Source organism: Bubalus bubalis, chromosome 3 (assembly GCF_019923935.1).
Source record: "Bubalus bubalis isolate 160015118507 breed Murrah chromosome 3, NDDB_SH_1, whole genome shotgun sequence".
Classification (NCBI taxonomy): domain Eukaryota; kingdom Metazoa; phylum Chordata; class Mammalia; order Artiodactyla; family Bovidae; genus Bubalus; species Bubalus bubalis.
Window position 1 is genome coordinate 172,249,605 of NC_059159.1, and position 15,145 is coordinate 172,264,749.

Consider the following 15,145-nt stretch of genomic DNA (forward strand, 5'->3'; position numbering starts at 1 on the left):
GCGCACTGCGTAGTACGGCTGCCCAAAGGTGCGTGCTGTCTGGGACTGTGCCCGGAGCCTGATAGTCAAAGGGCTGTTTCATGGAAGAGGGGCTGGAGTTACTGATGAAGCTCCCACAAGATAAAACTAAATGGCAAATAGTATTATAGGGAAGCAGTTTTTCATTTAGTAACGAAGAGGAAATCTAATAGCTGTCTTGAGATAAAATGTGATGACTCTGGATTGTGTTTGCTCTCATTGAAACAGGCATGTACTCAGGGTTTAGGAAAAAGATTTAAAAAAAAGTTAGGGAGATGACTAAATCACCTTACAAGACTTTTTCAACCTAGAGAATCTGATCCTGTAATATTATTAGGCTACTTTCCTTGAAGGAAAAAATAGCTGTTGGTACTCTTTTTTCTTTTTTTTTTTCATTTGACAATTCTTTCTCTGATCTAAGCATAACTTTAGAGAACTATTGCTGCTGCTAAGTCACTTCAGTTGTGTCCGACTCTGTGCGACCCCATAGATGGCAGCCCACCAGGCTCCCTTGTCCCTGGGATTCTCCAGGCAAAAACACTGGAGTGGGTTGCCATTTCCTTCTCCAATGCATGCAAGTGAAAAGTGAAAGTGAAGTCGCTCAGTCATGTCCGACTCTTAGCGACCCCATGGACTGCAGCCTACCAGGCTCCTCTGTCCATGGGGTTTTCCAGGCAAGAGTATTGGAGTGGGGTGCCATTGCCTTCTCCATTAGAGAACTGTATTTCTCATATAATTAATAGAATCCTTTATACAGTTAATTTTTTTTTTGGCATCCCTTTCAAAATTGGCATTCTAGCTTAATTACTTGATTTGTTGACAAGAATTCTGCCTAAACGGTTGCATTTTTAAGCAAGGAGGAGGGAAACATTCCCTTCTCTGTGTGGAGAGAGAAATTGTTGCTTGAAGTCTACATACCTCTTTCTTGAGCACTTCTTTATCAGTGGGGGACATGGTAAAAATCAGGACAGCTTCCCCAGCTCTGTTAGCCAAACATTCATAACATTTATGGCTTTCTTCACATGCCTTTTATTTCAAATATGCCTACCGTATTCTGAAGGCACATTATATATGATGTTAATAATTCAGTGATTATCAATGGTCTTATACATACATCTGTTGTACTCCTTTCCAGAATAGAATGGATTGATGAGTAATTAAGTCGTTGAAGACATATTACAGTCGGTTTTATTTTAGCAGTGAACTCTTTGTGCCATCACTTAATGTTTGTATTTAAAATACAAAAAACAGTACTTACTGTGGTAAGTTTTTGGTATCACATTACATTGGTGATCATTTAATGAATTTTCCTGAGTTACTGACCTTTTTTGGTGATATAAAATTCACTTTTATTACTAAGATAAAGGAATATTATCATTTCCATATGCTGAGATTTTCCATGCATGTTAGTCAACCTGTTGAAAACCTTGGCAAAGTATTGTATTGTATTTATTTATTTTTAATTGAAGGATAATTGCTTTACATATTGTGTTGGTTTCTGCCAAGCGTCAACATGAATCAGCCATGGGTTTACCCATGTCCCCTCCCATTTGTATTTTATATTTGTGTGCTATCCCAAAATTATGAGTTCTTACAGTTACCTAGTTTTCTCTTTTGTTTGTTTATAATGTTGCTGTGTTTGTGCTATAAATAAATGTTTTATAAATCATCAACAGTTTTTGCTGTTTCTTTTCTGTAACTGTTTTTGGTTAGAAGGCAGACTGTGCTGTTCTTTAAGTCTTTATGTTATTTTTATCATTAACTATTTAAAACACATTATATATGAAGTTAGTATGTTTATTATAACAAATTCAGACAACACAAATGTATACAGCGGAAAATGAAGATTACATTCTTTCCTATCCCATTCTTTGGAGGTTAATATGTATCCATTTTGTTTTCTATGCTTATGTGATATATATTAATTATACATGTAATTGAATATATATACACATATATATACCTTTGAATGTTTTCTGATTTAAAAAGGATCTTACTGTATATTTTTTAAAATTCTGCCTCTTATTTTTTATAAATAAAATAAAAATATTTTTTATTTTTTATAAAAATAAGAGTATATCATAGGACAGCTCTCCAAAACTACATACACATGTAGTTGTGTACACACATGTAGTTGTGTACACACATATATGCACACACACATAAGTTCTTTTTCTGTTCAAAGTCTGTATTGTGTTCCGTTATATGGATTTTGCGTAATTTATTCAGTCTACTGAATATTTAGGTTGCTGCCACTTTTTTGTTATTAGGAACAGAACTGTAGATAAAATCTTATTTTAAAAAAAATCTTTATGCCTTATACATTCATATTAGTAATTCCTTAGCATAATCTCTGTAAGTTTAAAAATTTTTAATTTTGATAAATATTAATGCACCCCTCAAAAAGCTTATAATTGCTTCACACTTCTATAGGAATGGGTGAAGGAACCCAATCAGTTGATATTATTCAGTTGATATTATTTTGAACTTGTAAATAGGATAGAAAAAAAAGAGAATCTCACTGCTTTAATTTCACAATGTTTTTAGCTATTGAAGTACTGCATATATGTTTATTAGCTATTTTGTATTTCTTCTTTAAATTCATCTTGGTTTACTTGTTATTTTATGATTCCAAAGAACTGTTCTATGTTTTAAAAAAAGAATTCTGTGTCTTATTTAAGAACCTACATTTGAAAAACATTTTCCATTGTCTTATGCAGAATGTCTGGTGGTAATATCATCTGTAGTTGTAAAATATTCTAGTTTCATAAAGTAATTCCTCATGCAGTATGCAGATTAACTTCTAAGTGGAACGTCATAGCATTGAAGGAAAAATTGGTGGTCATTTAACCTGTAATGGTCCTTCTCTCCTGCCACCAACAAATACTTAACTTTAATATTAATATTTCTCATTGTCTTTTTCAAGTTATTTAAGTTATTTAACTCTTGTTCTTGTTTCCTCAGTTTTAAAATGAGGACTATTTACCTGCCCTGGGACTAAGTGAGGTTATGAATCTGAAAATGATTTAAAAGGAACTAAAGTAATATGGTAGTAAATTTGAAACTCATAGGTAGGATAATGATAAAATGCGTCCATATAAAAATAATGCAGGTGTTAGTAACATATCTTCCTAAGGTAAGTCGTCAGTAAAGAGCGGCTCACGTCGTGGCGGCCTCACTCTCTAGAATCCCGCAGGTGACGCTGTCTAGCGGCTCACCTCGCCGCGGCCTCACTCTCTAGAATCCCGCAGGTGACGCTGTCTGTTTGCCTCTCTCTCCTTCCAGCCCTTGTCTCGGTTTCTTGCGGACCCTTGTCTGCCGATTCTTTATTCTTCCTTAAAGGTAGTTTGTTCAGGGCTAAATTGTATACTGTTTTTCATGGTTTGCATGATAACTTGTATTAATATACTTACGTCCATTTTAAGTTTTGAAACTGGCTTGCCTTTTGAGAAATGTGCTTGTGTGTGTACATATTTTTTTTTAATGAATGTATACATAGGAGAGTGAGTATGAATCTGGGGGAAAGAATTTGTATTATTTTTCCTACTGGTAAATATGTTAACTTCAGTCAACTCTTGATTATCCACAGCTGATACTGTGACTAGCCTACTTTCCAGGGCTTTAGACTCCCAGTTGTTCTCATTTATGCATTTCTTGGACATTTACTGAGTGCTTATTGTATGCTAAGCCTACTGCTGTAAAAGACACAGAGCATAGACAATTTACTGGTAAAGTTGGCCCTTGAACAACATGGGGGCTAACCCACGTATAACTTTTAGTTGACCCTGAGTATCCTTAGTTTCTTGGTATCCGCGGATTCAGCCAACCACTAACTGTCTAGTCCTACAGTAAATACTATTGGAAAATACGTGTAAGTTGACCTGCTCAGTCAAACCCACATTGTTCAAAGGTCAGACTGTATTTGCCTGCCGAGGCCAATTCATGTATCCTCCATGGTTCAGTCACATTTGTTTTTCCCCACTGCCACCAAAGAAGGCAATGGCAACCCACTGCAGTATTCTTGCCTGGAAAATCCCGTGGACAGAGGAGCCCAGCAGGCTACAGTTTATGGGGCTGCAGAGTCGGACACGACTGGGCAATTCAGCACACTGCCGCTGATCTTTGAGGAGAAGACCCCAAGAGTCGTTGACGCTGTGGGTTGTGAGTTGCTTTCTTGAGACTCAGGGACTCGTGAGCATTGGTGAAAGCATCTGTGTGGCTAATGTGCTTGGCACCCGCAGCGGGACACAGAAGGCAGTGTAGTATAAGTGTTAGATTTGAAATCAAGAGACTTGGAATTGAGCTCTGCCCCTTCCACTACCAGCTGGGCAACTTATTTAACCTCTTTGTGCAGCTCTGTCGTCTCATAGGGTGGTGGTGAAGATTTAGTGAGATAGCACATGCCAGATGCTTAGCACAGAGTCTCGCATACCATGATGCGATAACAGGATGGCCTGTTATCCACGGTAGCCTTTCTTCCCCTCGGGTGGATAGTCAGGAGATGACTGAAAGCTAAATCATGCACGACTTTGATTTTGTGGGCCTTATAAAATGTTTTATTTATGTTTTACTCTCTTCAGCTTGCGTTTTTGTATGAAAGAAGTTTTTCTGCATGCATATTTTTTGTCTAGTGTCTACTATTGGATGCTGGGGGCAATGAAAAAGCAGAAATCACTTAGTGGACCTTTGAAATGAATCAAGAATTGGTTTAGTAGAAAGGGAGCTGGTACTGGTAGTTAATAAAATATTTAATTTCTACCACTAATTATTTAATGTCTGGCAAGTCAGTTAACCAATCTGGGATTCAGTTTCTTTTTTAAATTTATTTATTTTAAGTGAAACAAGGATGAATGTTTTTAATGATAAAAGGTACAATTTACAAAGAAGATATCATAAACCACTGGACACCTTAACAGCAAAGAAACAAAGATATATAAAGCAAAAGTGAGAAGACATATAAGGGAAAAGAAAAAATACATAATCATATTGATACATTTCTCTGAGAATATTTTATCAAGTGCAGAAAAAATAAGAATAGGAGCATCTTAAGTGATGTCATTAATAATTTAAATATAGTAGATTTATATTTAACTGATCTATGTTAATCATATCCTACACAAATATATTTAAAATTTTTTATCTCATGCACTGTTATTAGATGTCCATAGGACATGTAGAAAAACTGGCAAAAAGATAAGCATTACTAAATTTCAAAAAGTAGAATTCTTTTTTTGTGTGTGTGATTCAGTTATATATATATGTGTGTTATTTTTGTAACACATATATATGTGTTATTTTAAAATTTATTTTCCATTATAGGTTATTACAAGGTATTGACTGTAGTTCCGTGTGCTATATAGTAAACCTTTGTCGCTTGTTGCATATTGTTTTAAATGAGAAATATAGCATTCTAGTCATACTGTCAAACATGTGAAATCAAAATGTCATAAATTTTTTAGTTAGGCAAGAATTCATAAGTTTTCTAAAATATATATATATAATTCATATATTTATATATATGTGTGTACAAAAGCTTTTCTACTGTGCTTGATAAAGTCTGCTACTGCTAAGTCACTTCAGTTGTGTCCGACTCTGTGCGACCCCATAGACGGCAGCCCACCAGGCTCCGCCGTCCCTGGGATTCTCCAGGCAAGAACACTGGAGTGGGTTGCCATTTCCTTCTCCAATGCAGGAAAGTGAAAAGTGAAAGTGAAGTCACTGAGTCGTGTCCGACTCCTAGCGACCCCATGGACTGCATGCAGCCCACCAGACTCTTCTGTCCATGGGATTTGCCAGGCAAGAGTACTGGAGTGGGGTGCCATTGCCTTCTCCCTTGATAAAGTCTTGAGAACATTAAAAAAAAAAAAAAAGAGATGGAGAAATTGAAAAACAAACTAAATGAAATGGGAACACTGAAAATGAAATAGAAAGAGTGAAACAAACTAGATAAAAGTAAAAGATCCTCATATAGTCCAGTTGTTTTTATTTTTATTTTTTTTTCCAGTTGTTTTTAAACATGGCTGCTCATTAGAAACAAATCTGGAGCTCTGGCAAAAAAAAAAAAAAAAAAAAGGCAATACTTGGGCATTTGTAGTTTATTTATAAATTCAGAAGATTAGATGATTTGTTTTCTTTTAGCTCCTAAAATTTCCAAGAATAACTAAAAAGTTGTAATATAGTAGAATTACTTTATTAAAAATTTAATAATATCACATATTTGGATCTGATTGAGCTTATTTATATCCCTTATCCTCTATTACAAAAATAATGTTCTGAACACTTAAAACCAAGATGTTGTTAGCCAAAATATGACAGCAAGAGCAGTACAACAGTTAAAACCAATTTCCTATTTTCATCCTTCTCACTCCTTCTAATTTCTTTGTAATTAATGTTAATATCATGCCTATCCATGAAGCTATCGTAAATAAATTAAGTGAATTAGTACCGATTATTGGAAAAATCAGGAAGCAGATCCTTGGTAGACTAGTTACTTAAAAATAATTGATAAGAATTATTTTCACATTTGGATAAAACAAATTTAAATGATTTTTTAAAAAAACTTTTCATTATATCCTAAAATAACATAATGAACTTCAAAGGTCTCTTATGTGATCTCTTATGAAGTGATAATTTTGTATTTCATTTTTTAAAATACTTTAGAATTAAGATAAAATGCTCTTAGTATTCTATCTGCTGTGGGATTTTTTGAAATCAAATAATCAGTTATGATTAGAACTTGCCACACCAGTCTACCTACTTATTGAATCTGTGTGTTGTTTCTTATCAAATTGGGCCAACAGCTAAGACAGAAGACCATGGAACTAACGCGAGCATGTCAAAAACAGTATGAACTGGAACAGGAGTTGGCTTTTTACAAAATCGATGCTAAATTTGAGCCACTGAATTATTATCCCTCAGAGGTGAGTTATTTTAATTTTGTAGTAATCCAAATTAAAGTCAGGATAGAAGTGGGCAGGGGAGGGCAGGGTAGTGGTGATGTTTAAAAAAATTTTATTGTTAATCACATTCTTGTTATGAGGATATCAGCAGAGTAAATGTATTTTGGTTCAATCTGTGAATTATCTAGCTCAGTGAGATAGAGCAGTGTCCATAAGAGTTTAAAAGCCCCAAAAGGATATTTGCCCACATCCATATTTATAACCTGGAGCAACCTTCTAATCCTCAGTTACCTCACTCAAAAGTGTAGTTCGATCGGCTTCCTTAAATGCAGACTTCCAGGAAAACTGCACTGCCTGCTTCGGTGTCCATGGCACAGTCATCTCCCTGCACTGTGTGTTCAGGAGTCACTGGGTTCACTATTCATCGGTCATTATTTATACAAATACCGTGAATGTCACTGCAAACGACAGCCATTTAACTTCCAAGTTCCAGTGATTCCAATCAATGTCATATATCATTTAGTAAAAATTCAGTAATTACAATTTATTAGACTGAGATTTTACTTATATGCCAGCCAAGAAACCAAAATACAACACCTAGACTTCTGATTTGAGAGATTCAGCAGTACTTAAAAAAGCACATATCTGTAGGTACTTCCATAATCAATCAATCCAGCTCACTCTTCAGGGATAGGAAGAGGAATCTTTTTGAGACCATTTTTTTGTTCTAGTTCCTTTTTAGTATTAAGAATAAGATACAAGAATTTTATATATAATTATATATATATTTTTAACTTCTGTATATGCAAGATTAGTATTTAAACAATCCTGGGCTCTATTCTTCACTAATAAAACGAAAAATGTCACTTGACTGCATAGCAGTTACTTACTAAAGCATAAGCTCTGTTCATTTTGTTTTTAGTATGTTGACGTTGATAAAGCCCCAGATGAAAGCCCTTACATTGGCAAGTCCAGATACAAGAGAAATATGTTCGCCACAGAGAGTTACATTGTGAATAATGCCCAGCCAGTTGAGATCAAGAGGATGGAGCCAGAGGAAGGGGAGCAACTTAGAAACGAGCATGTGAGCTTGAAAGCCCATATGCCACTGGACACGGAGCTGGAAGACAAAGAGAACAAAATAAGTACAGGTTAAAACAAGTTACTTTGAATACTTTAAATATGTAAAAAGACTGAATATATATGCTGATTTTTTAAATTCTCCTAGTTAAACATGATGAAGTTATTTATTATGATGGCGTTTACATGAGAAGTTTAAAACAAAAGTGGTGATTCATTGACCAGGTTATTTTTTAATCCTGTTACAAAGGAGAATTATAATCTGACCATAATTTGGCAACATGTCCAGGGGCTCCAAGAATGCTTAAATCTGGTTGTCGTGACAACAGATTCTTCTCACCATTGGACCTGCACATTCAAAGGCACGTTTAGTAATGACTGAAGCAAGTACGGTTATTGATTCCTATACATGTTGCTAAAACCTGAAGCAGTGCTTTGGGTAAGCCGGATTAGTGTCCTCTTCTTAGGCTTGGGTCTAAGGCTGACTTCTGACTCTTCCTGACCTGTCCCACACTCCACCTCCTCAGTTGCCTCCCAAATCATGTTATTCAAGGAATCTTACCACTTCCTGGCAAGTCATAAAGAGAAAGAAATCAACCCAAGGGGACACTTAGAGACCTTCCAAATGGCAGACTTTGAATGCACTTACCCACTTAGCTGTATGCATATGAAGGAATTAGAAAGCAGTCTTGAGTTCATGCATCTATCTCACTGGTAATCATGGCCCATTGTGGGGATCTCAGTCAGTGAGATTAGTGGTCCATCTTCCCTTGGTTGGCAGCTAAATGGAAAAACTCAGAAGGCCAATAGAGGTTGACCTGGAGACAGGAAAAAAGGGCTGGCTGTCCATGTCTGCATATACTATATTCAAGGCTCTGGAAGGGAAAAGCAAAACTAAATCAGATATATGTACTGACTAGCTTCAAGGGGCTCATAGTTTTATAGGAGATGGGGAAGGAGGAAGGGAGAGATAAATTAGAAATTTGAGGTAGAAAATCATTGATTTGTAAGTGCATATTTTCAAGTAAAATCCTTAGTCTCTCAAAAGTTCCTTAATTTTGGGACTATCAAGTAATGCCCCTTTTATGTTAATAATTTTACAGGTAAATGGATCAATTATAGCTCTATGTCATATCATGAAACTATTCTATAGATTAATAGAGAGGAAAACCATCATAAGCAATTACTTTTTTATTCATGTGATGTATAATTACAGAATTGGGGTAGGGGAAGTTATTGCTAATAAAAAGGTAGAAATTTGAGAATTAAATATTTTTCTTGTGTGTGTCTTTGTGCATGGTTTTTAAATTTGTAGCACAAGCTCGACTATCAGAACTGCATGATGAAATAGAAAAGGCAGAACAACAAATTTTAAGAGCCACTGAAGAATTTAAACAACTGGAAGAAGCTGTACAACTTAAAAAGGTAGGTAGAAGTAAAGCTGCATTGCTAAGAGGAAATGCCAGGAATGAAATGTGCTTCCCTCTTCATAACTGTAAAGACTGTCTTCAAACAGTCTTGAAATCAGTGCTGCCTATTTAATTGTGGAATAACACATTTCGAGTCAGACATGATATTACATCCTATTACATAAAAAAGATACATTCCATCTACTCTATTATGAAAGTGTCTAATTTATCAAGGGAAGCTGCTTCCTAATATCTTTCTTAATTTAATTAAACAGTCCCCACCATTAAGATCCTGGGACCTAGATTAAGAGCCAGAAGACATCTCTGTAATAACATTATTAAACACAGGCAGCAAAAATATAAGTGATATAAAATGCAGTATATTAAAAGATGATGTCATGAAGAAGTAAACAGCTCAAAACCTGTGACATAGTTGAATAGGAAGAAAGTTCAAAAAAGGAAGTATTCTGACATTTTAGTTTTTAAGTATGTAAAAGGTTTTAATTATTTGCAACTTCTAAAAATCAGTATTTCAAAATTATGATGGTAACTGTATTCACACCACAGTAAGTAGAAAAGAACATGAAGTCCAAGTTATATATTCTTTTAAAAAGATGCCCTGTGTTGCTACTTCCAGATTGTTGAGTAACCAGAAACTGAGTCGGGTTTGTGTGGCAGTTGCTGACTGGCTGCGCCCTGAGTAATGAGCAGCTGTGTTCCTCCCACAGGGACAGGAAGTAGGCAACAGATAGTAAAAATGAGTTTAGAAGACATGTGTAGATAAACAGCACAGGTTGTAGGGAGGGAAAAACTAAAATTAGGAGGAACAATAAAAAGTTTGTAGAGTGTGGCAGCCCACAGAGGCCTCACTGAGGGGGCGACACTTAGGCTGAGAAAGGATGACGGGGAGCCAGTGAGGCCTTCCAGGCAGAGGTGACAGAGTGTGCAAAAGGCTTCAGACTGAAGAGTCCTCTGCAGAATGAGGGAGAGTGCAGTGGCAGATGAGGTTAAAGCTCATGCCAGGCATCATAGACCACTTTAAGGGGTACAAGTTTTATCCTGAATGGAATAGGAAACCTGTGAGGGACTTTAGGTGGTAGAGTGGCTGATCTTTGTATTTTTATAAGGTCACTCTCCTACTTGATGAGAGTGAAGTGGGCTGAGGGAGATGGAAAGAATGGAGGTGTGCACGTTGGTTTGGAGGCTGTTGCTAGGTCAGGCAAGACGTGGTAATGGCCTGGACTACCAAGGTGATGGCAGTCATGGAGAGAAAGGAGATTAGGTAAAAATCTGGCAGGAGAAATGACGGGAGCTAAAGAAGGATTGAAAGTGGGAGATGAGGCGGACAGAGCTGTCAAGAATAGTTTATAAGAATTTACAATTTATAAGAATAATTAAATAAGAATGTTTTAAAACAGCACTGGCCAAAGCTTTATATAGATAAATTGATAGAAGTAAAAAGTGTACAAAATATTTAATAGATCCTTATAAAATGTCCTTAGGAAAAAAAATAGCTATTTTAAGTGAGTTATTTAAATATTTTTAAAATATTTATATTTTTAAATATAAGAAAGGCTTTTCATTACACTGTCAGTTTTATATTCTAATACAAGGGTAAGTGTTATATAAAGTCAACTACCATTAAAGCTATGGTTATTATTATTAATAATTTATGTTATTTGTACTAGAATGAAAAATTTCATTACTACCTGCATTTATTTTTTAATAAGCTCTTATAAAATAAACATTTTTACATGTAATAAAGATAAAAGTATACGATATGCGTGGATTGCCTAGATAACTCTTACATTTTACTTTTACTAAAAAAATCTGGCAGAGCATGCGATTATACTTTTTAAAATTGTACTAGTTTTCTGTAAATTTGAAAATCAGCGTTTCTGTCCTTTGCTAATTGTGTATTGGGGTGTGGGGGGAACTAGATTTCAGAAGCAGAGAAAGACTTTCTTCTCAAGCAGCTGAGTGGCAGGATACAGCTTCTAAATAAATTACGCCAGGAAGCTCTTGATCTAGAAATGCAGATGGAAAAGCAAAGAGGAGAAATTGCTGAAAAGCAGGAGGAAATCAAGGACCTCCAAAGAGTTATTGATAGTCTGGATTCCAAAGACCCAAAACATGTAAGTAAATGAAGAGAGCTCTGGCTTGTTCTGTGGGAGTGAGAATATCATTTTTTCTGTTAATAGATATTATGTCTCATCATTTTTAGCCTCAGAGTCCTTTCTGAAGATCTCTTAATTTGGTGCACAAATGTGAGCGACATGTCTATGTGTGTGTATATAACATGTGTGTATATACATATTGTTTGTTGTTTTTATTTAGTCACTAAGTCATATCTGACTGTTGCGCGACCCAGCTGTAACCTGCCAGGCTCCTCTGGGATTTCCCAGGCAAGAATACTGGAATGGGTTGCCATTTTCTTCTCTGGGGAGTCTTCCCAATGCAGAGATCGAACCTGATCTCCTGCACTGCAGGCGGATATTTTACCACTGAGCCACTGGGAAGCCCACATGATAAATTAGAGACTTTAAATAATATATAATATGGCCTATAATATCTTCCCTTATCACGTTTATTTGCTCAAAAGTCGACCACCCCATGTAAGGCCCCTGAGGACAGGAACTGTATCCCGAGGGGCCAATCCTATGTTTAGAATGATTGCATTAAGGAAAATAGTCACAAACAGGCCTTATAGGTACTACCCAAAGCTCCTTTTCTCCCTGTTTGAGTTCTGTGATCTATGAGTGTAATTAGACCCTGCTGCTGCTAAGTCACTTCAGTCGTGTCCGACTCTGTGCGACCCCATAGACGGCAGCCCGCCAGGCTCCCCCGTCCCTGGGATTCTCCAGGCAAGAGCACTGGAGTGGGATGCCATCGCCTTCTCCGAATTAAACCCTAGATTATCTGTTGCTTTCAACAGACACCTGTGATGGTCTTGGCATACAGGGAGTCTAATACACACTGGATGTCTGTAAAGCATTACATATAGAAAGAGGTTAAATGACAAGTAGGAAAGGCATGCAAGTTTTGAAGGTAGTCAAAATCAGTGTGTTAGTGGAGATGAAGCATGCAGGCCGGATTTTAAGACTCCTGAAGTTTAGTTCTAGGGTTGTAGCTTTAGTCTGAGTATCAGAGGATGTCTCTTTTTAATTCATTTATCCAGAAGGAGCATCTTTTTTCTAGTTTGCACATAGTTACCTTATTGGCTAGTGTCTGGCACCCCATTTTATTGCTGCAGAATGTGAACATTTTAGCAAGAGGGAAAGAATCAAGCATGGTATTGTGCATATTTTTCTGCAGATATAGACTAACTTTTATTATCTAATCAGATGAAGTATTTTTCTGAATTGCAAATAGAATTTAAAAGTAAAAGCTTGAGAGATCAGAAAGCAGTAAATGAGATATGATGAGAAACATATATTAAGTGACAATGATGTGTCTTGCATTGCACTTGGTTTTAGGCATATACTGTGAGGAACTTTATTTTATTACAGCATCCAAATGAGATTAGTGACTTTTTAACTTACATAAGATTAAAAAAAGGCGGGGGGGGGGGGGGGGGGGGGGGCGGCTTCCCTAGTTGCTCAGTGAATTAAAAAAAATCTGCCTGCTAATGCAGGCAATGTGGGTTCCATCCCTGGGTCGGGAAGATCCCCTAGAGAAGGAAATGGCAACCCACTCCAGTATTCTTGCCTGGAAAATTCCACGGACAGAGGAGTCTGGCAGGCTACATACAGCCCATGGGGTCACAAAAGAAATCAGACTCAACTTAGTGACTGAATAACAACAAATAAGATAAAAATATGATTTAGAAAGATTAAATGATTTCCCAAGTCTCCCTTTTAGGAAGAGGCAGAGCCCATGCTTATGCTATTAGATGACTTTCTGCTCACAAAGGAGTTACAAGTCTAAAGAGATTAATTACTTTTAAAATTAGCTCAGTGCCAAGCCTAATCAAGTTTTCAACAAACGTAAGCATTTAACTAGTTTTCAAAAACAAAAGATACTATGTGAAAATCAAATCCCCTTTTAGTTAGAGAAAACGCTTCACAGCTAGCTAGAAGCAGAAATATCAGAGGAACAAGGGACAAACGGAATAAGGGGAGATTTGTATCCCTGTTCACTATCTAGCTATGCCCTATGGAAGCAAAAGGTACCGGTACCCCTAGAGGGAATCCGCCTGTAGTAATCTGTTGCAGAGGTTTTCGTGATTGGCCTGGGGCAGCTTCCTGTGTTGTGATTTAAAGCGTGGAGGGTGGGGCCTGCTTGCAGAGGCTGCTTGGGATTGGACGGGCTAGGTTGCCGCTCAGTCTCCTCCAGGAATGTGGTTTGAAGTGCTGGGAGGTTAGAGGCTCGGAGGCGCTTTCAAAAATGTGGCTGTCAGGGAAGTGCACATGAGTTTCAAGGCAACATTAGAAAGCGTTCCGCCCACAGCTTCTCTGTTCTCAACGGCTCAGTTTTAACAGGACACATTCTAAGTTAAGGTATGATCATTTTCTCTCTCTCTGTGTACAAAGGACTTAGACAGGAGGAGGAGTCAGAGATGTAAGTTCCTGTTTTTACAATACCTCTATTGTGAGCTCCACCGTAGTGAAAATCGCTGAATATACTTTTGCTCCCATGTGTTTAATGCAGATCATTGACGTATTGAACTAATTTTTTGTCCTGCATGTAGAGATTTCAGTAGAAGTTTTAATGGTGAATTTTTAAGATTTGTTGATACAGATATGAGGGCAGAAGATATTAAAAATTCACTCTGAGCCACAAAAATCCTAAATTTACTTAGAATTTAAGCTTTTATCTTTAGTTACCTTTTGAGAAAGATTTCAGATAGGTATTTTGGGAGAGTAGGAGGAGTTTTGAAAATCCCACTGAGTCAAGCTGGCTCTCATCTGTTCTTCAGAAATGAGGGGACTTTCTTGTCTTTGGAGGCAGCAGCATGTAAAATTGAGGACTGTTGTTTTGTAGTCAAATTACAGTCTTAGACTTGAGAAGAATGGAGTTTGTTACTCAGATGGATATAGTTCTTTCTCCTGATAACTTTCTCTTGAGTTATTTTTGTTCTGTTCCTCTGGTCCTGTGGGGGCAAACTAGAGCTGTGCAGGTGTGAGTGGGAGGACACAGGTTCTCCGGGGAATTGTTTTGTCTCCACATGAACAGTTGCCTGAGGAGACCTGGGCGAGTCATGTGGTGGACCTGAGACTCAGTTCTCATGCGTGAAAGAAAGAGTTAAGACTAGATCATTGGTTCTCAGTTTTTTATCCCAGCACACCTGAGAAATACAATCCAATCCTTTCAGTTAACAGTAGCTCCCGAAAGCAATGTCAAGGTATATGTGGGTGTGTGAAAGCTCTTTTTGTACCAGGAATATATGTAGTGGTTGGAGGAGAAGGGAGTGCCTCCATAGGGCCCTCCATCTTGAGGATGACTGGCCTAAATGGTCTTTGAGGCCTCTCTCAACTCCCAGTTTATAGAACTTAAAAGCAAAATGTTTATTTGTATAAAGAATTGAAAATAAAATTGAATTCTAAGGAAGTATTTATTCCATGTCTCTATCTCCCCCAAAATATTATAAAAACATTACTTTGCCAACAAAGATCCATCTAGTCAAAGCTGTGGTTTTTCCTGTAGTCATGTATGGATGTGAGAGTTGGACCATAAAGAACACTGAGTGCCAAAGAATTGATGCTTTTGAACTATGGAGTTGGAGAAGACTCTTGAGAG

General features: G+C 36.9%; 1 protein-coding gene across 14 annotated transcripts in view; it reads left to right on the forward strand.

The window, feature by feature from the left end:
- The window catches only part of CNTRL (centriolin), a 136,831-nt gene that overhangs the window by 57,438 nt on the left and 64,248 nt on the right, over positions 1–15,145 (forward strand). For 10 of the 14 annotated variants that reach the window (XM_025282345.2, XM_025282352.2, XM_025282344.2 and 7 more), the window contains exons 8-12: positions 3,304–3,360; positions 6,819–6,938; positions 7,840–8,068; positions 9,313–9,422; positions 11,347–11,541. In XM_025282345.2, coding sequence (XP_025138130.2) covers positions 3,304–3,360; positions 6,819–6,938; positions 7,840–8,068; positions 9,313–9,422; positions 11,347–11,541 — 711 coding nt within the window. The remainder of the gene's footprint in view (positions 1–3,303; positions 3,361–6,818; positions 6,939–7,839; positions 8,069–9,312; positions 9,423–11,346; positions 11,542–15,145) is intronic. The other 4 variants (XM_025282347.2, XM_025282348.2, XM_044940548.1 and 1 more) reach the window with 1 other exon arrangement.